The 18,606-nt window shown below is 46.2% G+C and overlaps 1 protein-coding gene across 3 annotated transcripts in view; it reads left to right on the forward strand.

Moving 5' to 3' along the window:
- PBX1 (PBX homeobox 1) overlaps positions 1-18,606 on the forward strand; it is a 261,356-nt gene that overhangs the window by 237,888 nt on the left and 4,862 nt on the right. For 2 of the 3 annotated variants that reach the window (XM_054979858.1, XM_054979859.1), the window contains exon 7: positions 5,026-5,115. In XM_054979858.1, the coding sequence (XP_054835833.1) occupies positions 5,026-5,072 (47 nt within the window). In that variant the 3' untranslated portion in view covers positions 5,073-5,115. Of the gene's footprint in view, positions 1-3,711; positions 3,825-5,025; positions 5,116-18,606 lie in introns of all 3 variants that reach the window. The other variant, XM_054979857.1, reaches the window with a different exon arrangement.

Here is an 18,606-nt window from a genome sequence, read left to right on the forward strand (position 1 = left end):
GGCACATGACAGTATTGTTAGTATTGTACACAAAGTGCCTTGGATTGGGTTGGTGTTTGTATGTTTGTTTTAGGTGTTTCTTCTCCTTCCTCCAGACTGGTGCAGCAGCCCCGGGAGCTGTTTCACCAAGACCGTCCACTTCATGTATTCCCCCCCTTCTCCCCAAGAGCGCAAACTGATGCCAGAAATGTTGAAGCAGCACCACAGATCTTGCAAAAGGCCATCTCAGTAATTACTGCTCTGACATAAAGTGCATCTGTACAATGCGCATATCAATGGTATGCGCATATTTATCTTTACTTCTATAGCAGCAAAACGCAGCTACCACTCAGATATGTGCATACGTTAAAAAAGAGAGAGAATCCTAGGCACAGTCCACAGGGAACAGCATGCCATATTGAAATGAATGGGTGCTTCACAAGAACAAAATCATGATTTTCCATTCATTTCTGTGAGGTCTAAACAGGAGACTCTCCTGACAGGTTGTACCTGCTGTCATAGTTGCAATGTATATTTTGTAAATAGCAAAGTTCACTCTACATTTTGTAAATGGCACATTTCACTCCCTTTATAGTTTCCAAGTTACTGGTGAAGTATGGAATGATGATTTGCGATTGCTAAATCAGTCCGGATAGTTAACATTCACTGCAACATCAGTAAAGTGGGTGATTTATCTTTAAGGAGTCATTGTGGTGTTGTGGTATGTCCAACTAGATCAGGTTTTAACACCCCGCTCAGCCATGAATCTCACTGGGAGACGATGAGCCCAAAGTTCACTTTCAGTCTAAGCAATTGTTGTTGAGAGGATGAAGTAAAAGAGGGAAGAACCATGTATGTTCCTTGGAGGAAGGGCAAGATAAAAATGTAATCGATACTTCTTTTAAAGTAAGGGGGGGGACATGGCTCAGTGGTAGATCACCTGCTTTGCATACAGAAGATTCCAGGTTCACTTCCCAGCATCTCCAATTGAAAAAGGATGAGGTCGTACATAATGAGAGAACCTCCATCTGAGAACCCTGGGGAGCTGCTGCCAGTCAGAATAGACAATATTGACCTCGATGGAGCAAATGCATGCAAAATAGCTCTTTTATTCAAGTCGGTGGTGGAAGGAGGCAGAAGTTCAGAAGCTACCTGTGTGGACAGAGAGCCAATGTGATGTAGTGGTTAGACTCGGGGGGGGGGGTGCCAGCGTTTCTGGCGCCTGAGACAGCGTCAGGTGTTAGTGCGTGCGCACTTTGCGCACACGCGCACCTGGACTGTGTGATGACATCACTGCGTGTGATATCATCATGCAGGGGCAGGGACGGCACATGTGTGGCCTCCCAGCCCTCCCGTTCAGTTGCCCCATGCTGCCCTGGCTGCCTGCTGCGCCTGGCCCGCAGCTGTGTGCTGGTGGCGGTGGCAGCAGCAGCACAGAGCAACTGTGCGGGACGGCTGGGAGGCTGCCCGCTCAGCTGGCCCATGCTGTTGCCACCAGCACATGCTCCTGGCCGAGCACATGGCACGCAGCTGGGATGGGGCGCTTGCATCCTCCCCCAAGCTCAGTTGCTCCATGTGCCACTCCTGCTGCCTGCCGCGCCTGGCCCACAGCTGTGTGCCGCTGGTGGCAGTGGCAGCAGCAGCAGCACAGAGCTCCTGGCTGGGCGCAGCAGCACGGGGCAATTGAGCTCCGTGGTGTGCACCCCTGCCCCCGGCGCCCCCTCCGGCGCCTTAGCACTCGAGGCGACTGCCGGCCCAGCCTTAATGGTAAGACTGTTAGAGTAGGATTTCGGAGACCCAAGTTTGAATTGCCACTCTGTCATTAAAGCTTGCTGGGTGTCCTTTGGCCAGTCGTACACTGTCGGCTTAACCTACATTACAGGGTTGTTATGAAGATAAAATAGAGGTTGGGGGAGAATGATTTAGGCTGCTTTGGGTCCCCATTGGGCAGAAAAGTGAGGCATAAATGAAGTAAATAAATAAAAAGCTGGGAACCACACAGCATTCCAGCGGTCTTCTCTTGGTGATATCGTTGGCTTATTATGTGACCTTGGAAATTTAGCTCATTTATTGAAGCCATCTGCTAACGGGAGAAAACAATGCTTTCTTCCCTCCTAGAGCATTCTTGTGAGTCTTAAGTAATTAAATAATTCTCAGGTGTCACATAAGGCAAAATATCGGTATAATCATGACATTGTTTTTTGCATTCAAACTCTTGGTAAGTATACAGAGCATAGACCAGGAACAAGAGAATTTTCAGGAAGCGATTGACACAATTTCCAGTAGACTGCCTGGATTGTTCGTTGTAAAACTGTGATCATTTCTCCATAATCTTTGACTGTAGTCGAATGTGCATTTCATTGTTGTTGAACATATTCCTAGCCATTTGTTCTAAAGAGTGCTGAAGTGAGCGGGGATCTTTCAGATAGACACTTTGAAAAACATCTCCGCCCCTGTAGATTATTGTAAACTCCTGGCATCTGTAGGCCTTCAGAGGGCCTTCTGTAGCAGAGGGCAAGAAAGGTGGTGTGAAAATTGGGCAGGACAGTTGTTGACAAAGAACCTTCCAGGACACTGCTCCCTCACCTCATGTGTTCATGCTCTTCAGATAAGCCTCCCCACTTTGCTTTAGGAACAAAGGTTTGTTTGCAAAGTCAAAGTGCAGCTGAAAATTCTCAGCGCATCTTATGAACGTCATTTGGGGACAGTTCCCAAAAGAGGACCATAGCCACATATCTTCCAGGGAGGGCACAGTTTGGTGTTGTAAGACTGCAGTGGAGCTGACCTGGGTCCCCGAAGTCTCTCCCTTTGAGCCTAACATCATGCTTGGAACTAAACCTTGCACGTTGAGCTTTCTCACACTTAACACAATGAATTGCACGAGAGTTTTGGGGTAATCCCTTCCAATCTTATTTCATGCCTTCCAGTTACATTGCTGTGAGGTTTTTTTCCCCCTGTGAAAAGGGGCTTAGGTATGAAATAACATTTTAGTCATATGTGATGATTGTAAAGAATTCCTGGCCTCACTACGTACTTTCAGAAATAATCGCTGATACTAAGATGCCATCTGTTAGATCAGGACAGCTCTAACATACTGTGCTGGTCCATTTTCTGTTCTGGCCAACAGCTGACAGGTTGGGTGCCTACCTGGATGCGTGGGGTGCCAGTGGCCATCACTTGTCACCAGGCCACATTTTGCTACCCTGCCAGACTGGTTAAGATGGATCCATTGCAGGGCTATCATCTGTCCCCCTTTGTGCTTCTAAGCATGGCACGCTCCATAGACTTTTCTGTATCATCAGTACTTACAGGAGCCATATATTCTCAGAAGGCTTCCTAGTTCTAGAAACTGCAGCCGAACAATTTCAGAGGTTGCGAAGGAATTCAAAAACTCACCACCATAATAGAACTACCTTCCCACCCTAAAACAGGAAATATGTGCTCCAATGAAATAACAGTACCACATGCCAGTGATGTTCCCGCGAGTTCTGAAGGGCTCCATTCTGTTGGGAGGACAAGTTTTGTTTTGTAATCGTTACAACTCTTGCAGTACATCCTCTCTCTTTATTTTAATTTTTGCTTGCTCTATCCTCCATGCTACTAACCTGACTGTTTTTGTTTCCTGTATGGGGGATTTGCTTTGCATGTCATTCCTTCTTCTTGGCTGACCGGCGTGTGGTGTCAATCCCTCTTCCTCTCTATGATTCAGGTGCCTCACTCTTTCCTTTCCAGGTTCTTCCAGTTCTTTTAACATGTCAAACTCTGGAGATTTGTTCATGAGCGTGCAGTCACTCAATGGGGATTCTTACCAAGGGGCCCAGGTTGGAGCCAACGTGCAGTCACAGGTAGGGATCCATCGGATATACTGCCCGTGAGTGCATCAGTGTTGGAACAAAGAGCCTTTGATGATCCTATTGGCTTTCCCCATTCCTGTCCCAAGAGAGGAATCAAAACTTTGTACCCAACTTTTAATCACACCAGTCAACAACAAAAAAAAACACCAAAATCTTGCTTCAAAAAAAAAGTTGTCCACACTTTGTGAATGCATTTGGCTCTGGCTTGATACTTGCACTAAAAAGAATGAGATTTAAAAGTCTGAATTGAAAGAATACCAAACATACAAAGCTCTATTTGCTGAATGGGTGTTCCGGAAGAAGGGACAAAGTATTTGTATGAAAACTTCTTTTTCAACTGCCATGTTATCATCCTCTGCTGAAGTCTGATGAGAGAGTGATGCTGAACTACAGAAGTTCTCTCATCCTCCTCTGCCCCGTTTCAAACCAGACCTATGCAACCATTTTGTACTAGAATCTAGTTCGGTTACGGAAGAGCATGGGGAATTATCTCTGCAGCAGAAACTTGTTCTTCTCAATGTAAAAAGTACCGCTGCAGATGTTGCTATCCAGACTTGTAGACTTCTTTTGGGGCCTTCTCCTATTTCTGCCCTTATTCCACTGGCAATCTGAGCCATACTGACAGCCATCCAAGAATTTCTGTTTCTCAACGAAGTGTCTTGAAAGCCGAGACAAGTTCCTTTGCTGCTCAAAGGGCAGAGAAGTGTTTGTGCTAGAAGGCAGGTATTTGACGATGGTCAAGAGAGGTGAGAGACCCTGAGACTCAGGGTGTCAACACTCTTATAGTCTCCGATGTTGTCAATTCTCTTCAGTTCCAGGTGGCATTGAGAAACCTCGATGGATGGAATAGCAGGGTAGATTTCTTGTCCTCATATAGAATTGCAAATCTCAGCCAAAGTTCTCCAGTCCACTTGTCTGCCCCCTCCCCTGCATATTTTTCTTCCAACCATCCATTGCAATGCTAAAAATCCAATGTGGAATGCTAGTATCAGAGTTTGGGACAACGGGCAGGGTACAGAAAGTGGGAGGAGGAAGCTTCTTTCTCTTTTTCGTGTCCTCTTATGGGTGATGGTTGGGAGGTCTTGACTTTGGTCATATTGTCAGACTTGACTGTGCCAAAATAAACATAAGCGTTGCCTTTTAATCTCTGTGCTCCTTCTAATTCTCTCTTTGTTGTCGTTGGTCTGTTTAGGTGGATACCCTTCGCCATGTTATCAGCCAGACAGGAGGATACAGTGATGGGCTCGCAGCGAGTCAGATGTATAGTCCGCAGGGCATCAGTGTAAGAAAAATAGGCTTCCTTTTTTCCTCCCTTTTCTCTTTCTCCCAATTATTTCAAAGCCATAGGGCTCAGAATGCCACTTAGTACGACTTGTCTTAGCTTTACGGTCACCTAGTTTATTGCTTCTCTATCGGTCATGCCAACGGCAGAGTTCTATCTGCAAAAGGAGGGGAGGAGTGGCGACTGGGCAGGCCTTGTGCAGGCAGCTGGCGTCTAGGGCTGTCAGACCCGATCAGCATTCTCAAGGCACCTGCGGCCACTTGCGTTCTGCTGAGAGGAGCTGCTAAACAGGTGACACCTAGTGCAGGAGCAGTCGGGGATGTCACCGCAAGGACCCTTGATAGCTCCAACAAGGAGGCCAGTCGCTGGAGTCCCTCTTGCCACTACGTGTGCCAACTAAAAGCAGTGCGGGCCCTCTCTCCCATCAGAGTCAAGTTCCTGAAATAACGTTACTGTTGTTGTTATTTTATCACCATTATCGTTGTTGTTGTTATTATTATATAAACATGACAAAAAGGAGGGGTGGGGATGGAGGAAGGGAGGGAACATCTTCTCCTTGTTCTGAGTTGCGCTGGCGGCTCCTGGCTAGCATGAAAATTCATAGCGACAAGCTGTGTCTTACAGAGCGAAATCGATCAGACAGACACAAGGAGAACCGAGTGTAGATTCGGGACAGCAATCCAACTTCATTTCTCAGATCAATCATCCGCCATCTCAGCAGCAGTGACAGCAATCTGGGACAAGAGGGCAGCCTGGAAAAGGAGGCTGCCACTCATAGCATCAGGGGCTCCTCTTTGCCTCTTTAGAGGTCAGAGGGAGACCCTCGCTGGTTGGGGATCAACCTGAAAACACAAAAAGACTGGTTTCAAACGCTTTGGTTTTCTTGGCTGACATACCGTGGATGTAAGGGGTGCCATTTGGGGTGATTGTGGGAGGTCCCATGCAGACTTTAGAGGCTTCCCTCTCACCTATTCCAGCTATAACCTTCAGGATTTCTACAGCCCTTGTTGCTCACCAGAGTGCTGAGCGAAGCAAGACTTTTCTCAGTGAGGAATGTACAGCGTACTGCCATTGGCCCCGGCAGGCATTCTCCGTGAGCTCACGTCAGTTTGAGATAAAAGTAGCACAGATAAGATGTGATGTGAGGGGAAAGCATTAAAACGGCTTGCTAAGATCACAGCTCTCTTACTCCCTTCATTTTTTGTTATAACACAGAGAAAAAAACATTATTGCTAGTGAAAGCCCAAGTGTTTCGATGACCCAGGTGTATTCCAAGCTTACCCGTGAGCAAGTTGGGTGAGAATTGTTCATGTGAAGGACTTGGGAATTATATACTGATCATAATGTGCTAGGCAGGTTGACTAAGAGCTATTGGATGCAACATGAAGGTGGTAGACAAGAGTGACTGGAAACAACAGGGGCAGCCATGTGGGTTGTTCACGTCTAAAGTAGGAGACGGAGATATTTTCAACATCAGCTGGCACAAATTAGAGAAAAGAGCTGGACACCTTTTACATCCCAAGCAGGTGCTTTTCTACCATCCTTGCCCTGGTACCAGAAGTGAGATGGGCTGGATGATGTGTCCAGGGCAGGTTAGAGTTATGCTCCCTTCCTCCGACATGTTTCACTTGATTGAAAATTACACAGAGACATTGCTAGCGCATGCTCAAGGTACATGAAGAGCCAATTGGGCCACCCTCAAGGACATAGGTTGAATACTAACGTTGATAGTGCATCACAAAACTTTCAGAAGCATTATGGCTCCCAAAACAAACTTGAGACCTGGAGTTCCTTAGGAGGAGGATCCAGTATCCTTACCGGTAGCTTGGCTACCACCATTGAGAAAAGGCTTCGAGGTTAGGGGCAGAGTTTAGATACGGAGTGTGGGAATGAGCACCAAGGTGGGAATAGTGGAGCAACACACATGCACACACTTCTTTTGGTTTCCAGTTTGATTTGGGCAATCCATCCATCGCTGCCTGTTCTGCCTGCTGGGCAGAGCCAGCCCAACTCCCAACAGAAAGAAAAAAGGGGCTTTGTTTGGTGGGTAAGACCAGCCATGATTGGTAGGGCCAAGGGTACTATTGTGCAGCATGTGCTATTGACACTACACCTCTGGGTTGCCCCTTCTAATACAGCCCTGGGGGGGGGGGGGTAGAATTTTAACCTGTACATACCATCTTTCATAGCTCCCCTACAGAAATCAAAAATATCATATGTGTAGTAACCGAGCACACCATAAGGAATGGCTTAGTATTACCTTCCCGAGATGTTTTGTTTGTTTTAGATATTTGTACCCTATTTTTCTCTCCAGCAGGGAGCCCAAAATAGCTTACATTATCATCCTACATTATTCAATTTTATCTTCACAACAACCACCGTGTGAGATAAAACTGAGAGGCAGTGACCGTTTCCGCACTACTCACCTTCATCTGGAACGGGGTGCAACGTTGCGAAAAAAATGTGGAAGATAGCGTCTTCTCGTGCGAGTTTTACACACAAAACTCGTGCGAGAAGACACTGTCTTCCGTGTTTTTTTCGCGACGTTGCACCTCGTTCCAGATGAAGGTGAGTAGTGCGGAAACGGCCAGCGACTGGCCCAAGATCACCCAACATGTTTCTGTGGCAGAGTGGGGGAAGTCTTCCAGAACCTTGCTCAACACTTTTAGCCACTGTTCCACATGGGTTTGCCACCTGCAGGGACTGTTTTCCTCCCTTGCATTTGGAACTAGCATGGCAGTCTGCTACTTTGTCTCACTTGGCATTCACCAGTGCACTGCTAATGTGCCCAGAGGAGCATTTGAGCACTAAGGGGCTGATTCTCCAGTCCCAGGGCCATAACAAAAGTTTTGCAGTGGCTGTTATCAGTGCAACATCTCACAATGCGCATGGCTTCTTTTTTTCCAAAACAAGAGGAAGCTTCATTATTTGAGGGTTTTCCATCACAAGAAATGGCTTCTTGTGAAGCTCCTGTTAAGTGAAAAGGGATGGTGAGCAGATCACAGTGCCTGAATCCGCCATCTTTGTTGTTTGCGTTTCAAGCGGGGCTTCCTCTGAATTCAATACAGGCATCTGCACTCCCACATTTAGCACCCAGCCCTGATGTCAGCAGGCAGAGACAGCAAAGCACTCTGAAGTAAATGCAACTGAACATGTGCCGGCATTTATGTCTGATTATATAAACCCCCTGCAAAAAGCGGGCTTGGAAAATGCCACGTGAAAGAGCCCATCGTTCCATATTAATCTCCGGTAGCCGAATTCATTTCCATCCTTGGCTCTTTAATACCAAGGAGTAAATGAATCGGAGGCTGATTGTGATAAGAGATGATACTTCGGTACACATTAAGCCTTCCTCCCAACCTCCTCTCTTCCCCTCCCCCAAGATGAAGCTCAGCTCCCTACATCTGAATGTATATACATACATACACACAAAAAGTTAATATTCTGGGTTAAGCTACAGCACAAAGGGATTCACCACTAAAAAAGGAGGCACAGAAAGGAAGAAAAAGCAGAAGCCAAAGAGAACGCTGAATTTGCCCCCACTGCACTCCAGGTGCAGAACTGAAACTGGATAATTAAGAAAAGAGAATCCGCAAAATGTGACTCAGTAGCAGTATTGAAAAGGCCACAATGTAATATGCTTTTGCCTTCACACCATTATAACCAAGTTATTCTGGAAGAGGGAAAGAGGGCCTGGTTAAAAAGGGGGGGGGGCATTAGGAAAAAGGACAATCTGTCCTTCGTTCCACAAGACATAATTAATTTAAACTTTAAATTAGAAATTGGGAACCTCTTCCTAACTCAGAGCAGAGTGAAAAGTGGAACAAGTCTGCAAAAGTGGCTGTGGGACCTCTTTCTTTGCAGCTTTTGCGAGGGGAAGCTGGAAGAGACATGAAAGAAGGTATAAGTGGCAGATAACCTCATGGCAACCCTGTATATTAAGACTATAGGATAAGTCTGCAATAGATCATATAAATTAATCAGTGGAGCTTTGCGTTCAGTCCGGCCAGCATTAGAGGCATCACAGTCAAGGAATAATGATAGGATCCATCCTTTGACACTAAGTTTCCACTGTCTCTGTAGGTTGTATTCACGGGCCAGGGCACCACATCCTCTTTACTGGGCACAAAGTCAGATGACCCTGATGAGGAAGAGACTGTTGACCTGGAACCAACCTAGGAGACGCATTCTGGGGCCCTCCTTAGACCCTGAACCCCAACCCCAGAATGGGCCTCAGCCCTTTAGTAACTGGTCTCGCAAGTCCCACGAGGCTAAGAGGCATTCCAGCCTCAAGCATTTGTGTGGCACCTTTTAAGTACCTGCAGCCTGTTCTAGAGAAGCAGGGCTTTGCATTCCCAGTTCTCTCAGAAGTACTTAGGGCCTCAGTCTAGTTTGCCAGAAAAACATCTAAACTTGTTTCTTTATTTTATTATTTTTATTATTTTTTATTCTTCATTTAAATGCTGGTTTTCCCTATTTATATTTATATGCTCGGTCTCCCAAAGCAGTTTATATTGGGCCCCTCTCCTCCATTTTCTCCTCACAAAGCCTCCTCCATTTTCTCCTCACAAAGCCCTGTGAGGTAGGTTAGTCTGAGAGTGGCCCATAGTCACACAGTGAGCTTTCATGGCAGGGCGGGGTTTCAAACCTGGATCTTCCAAATCCTAGTCACTACAGCTCAACTTTGAGTGGGACTGTTGCTGACTATGGTCCACTAGTGTTCACCAAGAGATGTGTCCTCCCATTGAAATGAATAGGGGAGAAATGAGGAAATGGCGGGAGAAGCTCACACAAACATAAGATGTTGATGTCATTAATATGCACTAGGATCCCTACCCCATGGAGCTTAAATCTACACTTTGATGAGAGGAATAGAGACAAGACTAAATGTGGCAAACATTCAAGTTTGGTTGCAGGAACATGTTTCAGAAGGATTAGGATTTATTTATTTATTTATATTCGACGTATTTATTTATAAATGAATTCCACCCTCCCCGCATCAGCAGGCTCAGAGCAGATTACAACATATACTTTATAAAAAACTTTTAACTTTTCAACTTTTCAACCAATAGACAATAATACATAATTTAAAATCTAAAATACAGAGTACAAAAAGCAGCAGCACAGAAACAATTCATATAATCCTTCATCAAACCGTCCCTAAAAAAAATCACAAAAGGGTCAGGTGGAAGCTATTTCCTGATAGGGAGGGATGATCCCCTCTGCTCTACCGGTGGGGGGCCCTGCCCAGCATCAATCATACGCCTGGCGGAACACCTCTGTCTTACAGGCCCGGCGAAAGGATAGCAAGTCCTGCCGGTCCCTGGTCTCATCAGACGGTGCATTCCACCAGGTTGGATCCAGGACCGAAAAGGCCCTAGCTCTGGTTGACACTAGGTGGGCCTCTCTGGGGCCAGGGACCACTACTACTGGTTTTCACTAGAACAAAGAGTCCTCCAGGGCTCATATGGGGAGAGGCAGTCCCGCAGATACACTGGTCCCAGTCCGCATAGGGCTTTATAGGTTAAAACCAGAACCTTGAACCTGATTTGGTACTCCACTGGTAATAAGGACTAAGCCAGGGCTTGGTCTAAATGCGGAATAGGTGAGTCTTGAGGAAAAAATTCGAATGGCGGAGGGAGCCTTGACATACACAAATAGCACTGACAGGGGTGAATATCTTTTAGCAAGGAGCTGCAGGTATCCATGTTTACCGCATTCTTGCCAGATGACCAGCTCCCTTCCTCCACCAATTGCGTACATGGTCGGTCACCAATAAAACTGATTGTAGCTGAAAATGACCGTTATCGAATGGGTGAACTAAACAGATACATATGCCGGGTTTTTAAAATCTGTTTCTGCTTTTGCGTTTGGAGGAGAGCCCCTGGGGATGGGCGGTATATAAATTGAAAAAATAAATAAATAAAATAAAAATAAATTGTGGCAATTTCTAAATTAGGGCATTTACCTCCTTCAACACCAGCAGCTCCCTTAACTAAACAAGGCTGGTGGAAAAGAACGAGTCCCTTTGCGTTGTTCTCACTGGAAGCAAAGTGGCTTCAAAGCCCCCCTTCCTTACTTCATTACTCCGAGCATCAGGATTGGGGACATATTCCTGCTTTGAGACAGGAAGTGTTACATCTAACACAGTCTTAGACAGATGCTAGCCCAAAACTATATTTCACCAACCTTACTTAAATTCTTGCTGTGTTAACTTGAAGCTATGATGTGAAGTGATTGATTTTTATAGAGCTATGAACATTCGTTTAGCAGGTGGCTGCCTGCAGAAAGCACTGTCCTTTTTGATATGTGTGGGATTGGTTATGCAGTGCTACAGATGTTTGGGTTTTGCTGGTAAATAGATTTTATGTCTGTTTGTTATTTTCATTTCATTTGGCCCCCTTTTCCCCTCCCCTTCAAACCGTTTAGCTGTTAAATTGAGGACAGAGATGTTTTCATTTGGTGAAAGTGCTTTAAGCTGCTCTGTGTAGTCTCCTGGAAAATACCTTTGCCCCAAATTTTAGAGAGCTGCCACTGGGAAGAGGTAACCAATATTCCTCAACATGGCACCAGTCAGTTTGTTTCCTGGTCCCCACTTCTTCCCCAAAGCATCAGGCCAATCTTCACTGCATTCCACCTCATTGGAGCAGGAGGTGGTATGTGTTTAGATGGACCACTGATTCCAAAACAGCTGCCCCCAACGTAGCCAGTTTGGTGGTGTGGTTAAGAGCAGCAGAACTCTAATATGAAGAGCCCGGTTTGATTCCCCACTTCTCCGCTTGAAGCCAGCTGGGTGACCTTGGGTCAGTCACAGCTTCTCAGAGCTCTTTCAGCCTCACCCACATACTTTGTAAACAGCTCTGAGCTTTAAGTTGTCCTGAAAGGCAGTATATAAATCAATGTTGTTCTGAAGGGTATATAAATTGAATGTTATTGTTGTTATAGGAGCATGCTTGGCTTGACACCTCCCAACATCTTGTGATTCGTCCCCCACTCTTGGCAAACAGTTTCTTTTGGTGCTCATTACTTGTTTTTTAAAATTCAAAAAGTACTGGACAGTACTAGGCTAGGTGGCCCAATGGTCTGACTCAGGAAAAGGCAACTTCATTTTTAATAAAGTAATAAATACTTTTTTATGTTTTATATTTATATTACTTTGTCTGACAGACTGTTCCATTTTGCACCTCTATTTCCCTGGCAAACTTTGTAAATACCAATGTGGTGCAGAGGTTAAGTCTCGGGTTAGGGTCTGAGAGGCCAAGGATTGAAGCTTGCTGGGTGTCCTTGGGCGAGTCACGCACCCTCAGCCTAACCAACATCACAGGATTGTTGTGATGATAAAATGGAGGAGAAAATAACACTATAATTTTATTTTATCAAATTTTATTTAATAAAATAAATAAGAACTCCACTTCCTATCTTGGCTACTCCAGTTGTGTATCCCATACCTTCAGTTTCAAAAAGAAATGCAGTAATAAAATCTGGTGTCTGCAGTCTTTACTTCTAAAAGCCTTGTCTTTTGTTTAGAAGACCTTGGCGTCCAGAACTTCTGGTTCTGAATGTTATAGCCTCAGTCTGCCAATTAATATTCAAAATCTAATAAATAATCCTCAACCTTCCAAATCTGCTCAGGCTTCCATTGTCTTTGGGATCCTTTCCTCTCAAGGGTCAGTCAAGGGTGATTATTCACCCAGCCCTCTTTCTTTCAGTGTTCTTCCTGGCAGTGGCATAGCGTGGGGGGCGGCAGAGGGGTGGCTGCCCTGGGCAAAAAAATTATTAGGAGGTGCCGGCTGCTGAGGAGAACCTGTTCCATGTCCACGGGAGCTGGGAGGCTACCCGCACTGCCATGGCCCTCTGCCGCGCCAAGAGGGGCGGCTGACTTGCTGGGCGCCAAGCTGGCCCTCTGCAGCTGCTGGCTGAGGAGCACACCGAGTGGGCAGTGGTGGCGTGGGTGGGTGCAGCGAGTGGCTGCAGTGGAAGGATGAGGGGCAGGGAGGCGAGCATCCCCAAATCATGTGAGCACTCCTGGAGGGGGGGGCAAGTGGCTGCGGTGGAGGGGTAAGGTGTGGCGAGGTGAGCGGCCTCAAATCAGGAGAGCGCTTGCGAGGTATGGCTGCGCCCTGTGCATTGCCATCACTTCCTGGAAGTGATGTTATCATCTGGGGGCTCAGGAGCGTGCGCTCAGTGCCACAGGCACCATCTCCTGCCGGAAGTTGCCCCAGGCGCTCGCAACCCACACTACGCCGCTGCTTCCTGTGCCCCTTCAACCCACTGTCCATTTCCATATAGCAAATGATCCTCCCCCCCCCCCCAAAAGCACAAGACATCCCAAGGGGCTTCGTTCGTGTCCAAGACGCCATCACTTCACCTTTCCAGTCAGGAATCAAATGTTGAGGTGATAACAGAGAAGGATCTTCCTGATACCCCCTCTTCGGGGATGAGAAGATCCTAATTCTCTGTCTCCAATTAGCCACACTCAAGGATTGTATGGGCTTTAGGATCCCTTGTCAGCTTGGTTTTTTTCCCAAGAGATCAGTTTCCTGCTCTTACAACTAGTAGCAGACTCTGGAAAATGTTTACTCATTGCACTCGCTTGTTTTTCCGTGTGCTTGTATCTCGCATCAGATCTGAACTCTGACCACTGCATCCCTTAACCTTTAGTTACCCAAAAGGCAATGTATGTGTGGAATCCTGGACTGCAAGGATTCATCAAAGCAATTCTTCTCTGATATCCATATTTTATGATGTACGCATGAAACAACATGGAATTTTATATTGTAACAAAGAGAGACCTTGTTTTAAGGAGTCAGGAAGCTTTTTCCTGTCACGGTAAGAGAAGCTTCAGGATGCCCATGCTGGCAATCTCTTGGAACCAGCACCTGTCCCTACTCTTCATAGGACAGTGGGTTCCCACCAGGGCTTTTTTTCTGAGAAAAAGAGGAGGTGGAACTCAGTGGGTTGCCCTCGGAGAAAATGGTCACATGGCTGGTGGCCCCGCCCCCTGATCTCCAGACAGAGGGGGGTTGAGATTGCCCTCATGCCGCTCGGCGGCGCGGAGGGCAATCTAAGCTCCCCTCTGTCTGGAGATCAGGGGGCGGGGCCACCAGCCATGTGACCATTTTCAAGAGGTTCCAGAACTCCTTTCCCCCACGTTCCCCCTGAAAAAAGCCCTGGTTCCCACACATGCTTTCAAAATAAATGGAGATTACTAAACGTGAATAAAGTGAAGTCTTCCTAGATTTCAGAAGTATCATTGGAAGACAAGGCAGGGAGGTAAAGATATGTGTTGTATAAAAGATTCTCTCATTCCCCCCTCCTCTTTCTCATTTAATTGGGTGTCTACAATAAAGCCCCTTCTAAAAATAAGTTGAGTGCACAATAGGAGCTGTTCCGAAGAAGCCCCTTCCTCCCCTCCCTCTCCCCGTTTCCCGCCCTCCCCATTTTCTGTTCCCCGTAATGACCCTGCAAACACTAAATGTCATTTGAGTGCATTAAGCAGCAAACTCTCCAGTGACATAGCAATTACAGTTCTGAAATAGATTTGGTGTGTCACGGAAGATAAGGGTTTTGAAAGTTTCTGTTGTGATTATAGCTTGTAAGGCCCACAAATAACAGGCTTCGAAATAAGAGGCTGCCAACAGGGCCATTGTGGCTTTCCCTCAGTGATGGCACGTAAATTGCTATTAATGTCCTGAGTGTACTTGAATATGCCAGTCTCCGGGCGGCAGAGTTGGCTCAGTGTCTCTCTTTACGCGGCTTGTCATTGTCGGGACTGATAATCTGTGGTAATTGCTGCCTCTTGCAGTGGTCAGGAACGTGGAAGAGCAGGAGAGCTCAGAAAGAGCATCTTCTGGAAAGGCAGCGAGGAGCATGTGTGGAGCGATGTGCATGTATGAGGGAGCTTATGTTTGCAGAAGTGCCGGGCAAGCAATATTGTCAGCCCTACCTAGGGAGGGAAGGCTTGATCTCCGAGGAATGATGTATGTGTATGGAGGATATTTAAGACTTAAAAACAAGGGGGTTCAGATCAGGTTCTTGGCTCTAGGGGAGGAGAGGGTTAGCTCTTCTCTTCCTTGTATCTCATATCAGAAATGCTTCCCCCTCTCCATGCTGCACAAAAAGACAGGCATGATATAGCATTTGTCTTCCTTTCCAATTGAGGCTCAAAACAGCCCCAAGGAAGGGAGGGAGGATAATGTTTCTGACCGGGGAATCATTCCAGGCTGGAAAAAATAAGCCTAAACATGAAATCTCAGGATCACGTGTGGTTAGGTTCTTCAAAAGCAGAGTTATGGTCATTCGTGCATGGATTGGAATCCTAGCAAACTAATATTTTTAATTTGCCAACTAAATTATTAACCACAGGTACAAATTTACATCCAAGGAACCTGACACCCAGGCCAGGACTCAGAATTTTCCTCTCCTGCTCAGGCCACTTTCATCTGTGCTTAAATATGATAAAAAATGTAATTGAGGGCGGACTTTCCCCCCCCAGATTTGCAGAGATCTATATTTTGGGACCAAATAACTGAAGCGTATAGTGCTTGGATGTCATCAATATCAGATCTTCCTCCCCTCTTCCCAAGTTTATTTTTATGATAGTGATAAGACTTGAAGTTGTTTACTTTCTGAAGCCATTTTTGATCCTAGTATGTTACTTTAAGTCATTATCCCAGGATATGTGTCAAAGACTCATGATTCAGCAACCTTGCTGAAGCTAAGAAGGTGAGTCTGGTCAGTGCCTGAGTGGAAGATCTCCTGGGAATTCTGCCTCTTTGAGATCCATAATGGAAGAAGAACAAAAATTGAGTCCGATAGCACCTTAAAGACCAACAAGGTTTCCAGGGGATAAGCGGTCCCAGTTCTCTTCAAGAGATCATGCCTCTTGAAAGCATATACTCCGGAAATCTGGTTTGTCGTTAAGGTGCTACTGGACTTGAATCTTGCTCTTCTATTGCCAGCCAACATGGCTACCCACCTGAAACTATCCTAATGGAAGAAAAGCACGGTAAAAACAACAGCTAAATTAAATACCACTTATGACTGCTGCAGTGTATAGCTTTACAAACATGGAGTGATCTGATCATAAAACTAGAGATGTAAAATTCCCAAGAAAATTTGAAGCTATGGGAGAAACCCCAGAAATCTGGGGGGAAATTGAAATATTTAGTTTCTCCATATCCTTTTACCTGCAGCCTTAGCTGTTGGATTTCCAGAAAGAAATGGGAATTTTCCTTGCAGACAGTTTGGACACTGTTTGTCCCACAGTGGGACTGTCACCATGATCATGCCAGTCCTTCATGGTGGATGAAGGATTGGCCAGTACGGAGTCGGGGATCCCAGTCCTTTGGGGGCGAGGGAGGTATGGCAGTGGGACTCGGGCCAAGATGAGAAGGACACGGAGATATGGTAGAGCTCAGTGTCCTTCCAACCTGTGTCCCATCCTGAGAAATGCTGGGTGTGGAATTAGGAAATTTAGCCCCCCTTCGACACTGATGTTGTGCAACATGAGGTCCATAAATAATAAAATTAGAATGCTGCATGATTATTTTGCAGCAAATGATAATGGAGGCACAGGTTGCAGCAGTTGCCTGGTCTTCATTTTTCTATCTAAGACAAGCCCGGCAGCTTGTCCCCTACCTATCAACCCATGACTTAACTGCAGTGATCCAAACAACGGTCACCTCTAGACAAGACTACTGCAATTCGCTCTACACAGGGCTTCCCCTGGGCCTGATCCGGAGGCTACAGCTGGTCCAAAATGCAGCTGCGCGAGTAATTGCAAGGGTCCTGATTAGGGAACATATAACACCTATACTACGCCAGCTGTACTAGTTACCAGTTGAGTACTGGGTCCAGTTCAAGGTTTTGGTGTTGACCTATAAAGCCCTATGTAGACTGGGCCCAGCATATCTGCAGGACCGCCTCTCCCCATATGTACCCCAGAGGATGCTTCGTTCAACAAATAAACAACTGTTGGTGGTCCCTGGCCCAAGGGAGGCCCGCCTGGCCTTGACCAGAGCCAGGGCCTTTTCGGTCCTGGCACCAACCTGGTGGAACTCTTTGTCTGAGGAAACTAAGACCTGGTGGGATTTGTTATCTTTCTGCCGGGCCTATAAGACAGAGGTGGAGGCTAGGTTGGGCCCCCACTGGCCACACTAAAGATCTGTCCACCACCCCACATATGAGCCAGAGCTTGAAAACCAGTATTTTATCATCGCCATCTGAAGAGAAGCTGTATTGTATTTATTGCATAAAGCTGTTTTAATGTTATTTGTATAATGTTTTATCTGTTTTTAATTCTTATTTATGTAAATTGAAATGTTGCGCTCCACCCTGAGCCCACCTGGTGGGGAGGGCGGACTAAAAATCTAATATAATAAATAAATAAAATGCCAAAGAGTTCTGTGATGTTCCCTGTTGCTTTCAGGTCAGGGATAGGATACTCACTCCAGTTTCTGCATTTAGGATTACATAACATAGATGGGTGTGTTCAAAACAGCATCCATCTATTAGCACAGAGATACAGGGACGGGAGCAGATGGGTTCAGGACAAGGGAGATTTGATGCAGTCTACAGTTATAATTAACAAACAGCACTAATGACCAGGGACTCCACTCCATTAGACTAAACCAACACACACAGATATCTGAGCAGGAAACAGACTGTTCTATTGTAATATGTATAATGAATTCATCACAGGCTCCGGAGGTTGTTGAGGCCTGCAAATCAAGAGCCACAGCACAGGATATTGGAGGCTGTGCATAGTGTCTCTGAACTGACCAGATCTTGAAGCACCTGAGAGCAAGCCCCAGTATGGCAAGGGACTCTCAGGTGGTCTCAGTTTAGCTCTTCCTTTCCTAGGCTTGACAAAGATTGAGCCTGCCTGGTTTGTGACTGATAGAATCTTTCATGTCCTTTACTCTAAAAAAAGATACAGTCTTGTATGTTGACAGTATTTGCTGTACAGTGGTTGGGAAGAGACAGACAGAGTATAAGTAAGCAGAGTCGTCAAGTTTCCTTACAGGAGTTGCACTTTCAAAGGAAGGAAGACTCCTAGAGATGTGTGTGTAATTTTTGCTGTGCGTAACAGCTACTCCTGTGCAGCCAAGCAGGGGGAAAGCCATCCCCTGATGTTTAGGTGCCAAGTAGGGGTGCCAGGTCTCCTGCTTCAGCAGGAGATCTCTCTCCCTCTGCCAGCTCTGGCTGCCGCTGCTCAGCTGGATGATGGAGGGAAAAATGCTTGTGGAAATTGTGTGGCAGGCATTGGTGACATGCTGTTGCCATGATGTCACTTCCAGCACATTCACTCAACCATATGGGTCATGCTGGAAGTGACATCGCTGTGTCACTGGCAACACCATAACATTGCTGGTGAGGTCCACCCCCCAAGGGTAAATTGGCCACCAACAACCCTAGTGCCAAGGATTGCACAACTTGCACTTCAGATGCAGCTCTGTATGGCCAACCTTTGTATATGCCTTTTTAGGC

This window comes from Eublepharis macularius, chromosome 5 (assembly GCF_028583425.1).
Source record: "Eublepharis macularius isolate TG4126 chromosome 5, MPM_Emac_v1.0, whole genome shotgun sequence".
NCBI lineage: Eukaryota > Metazoa > Chordata > Lepidosauria > Squamata > Eublepharidae > Eublepharis > Eublepharis macularius.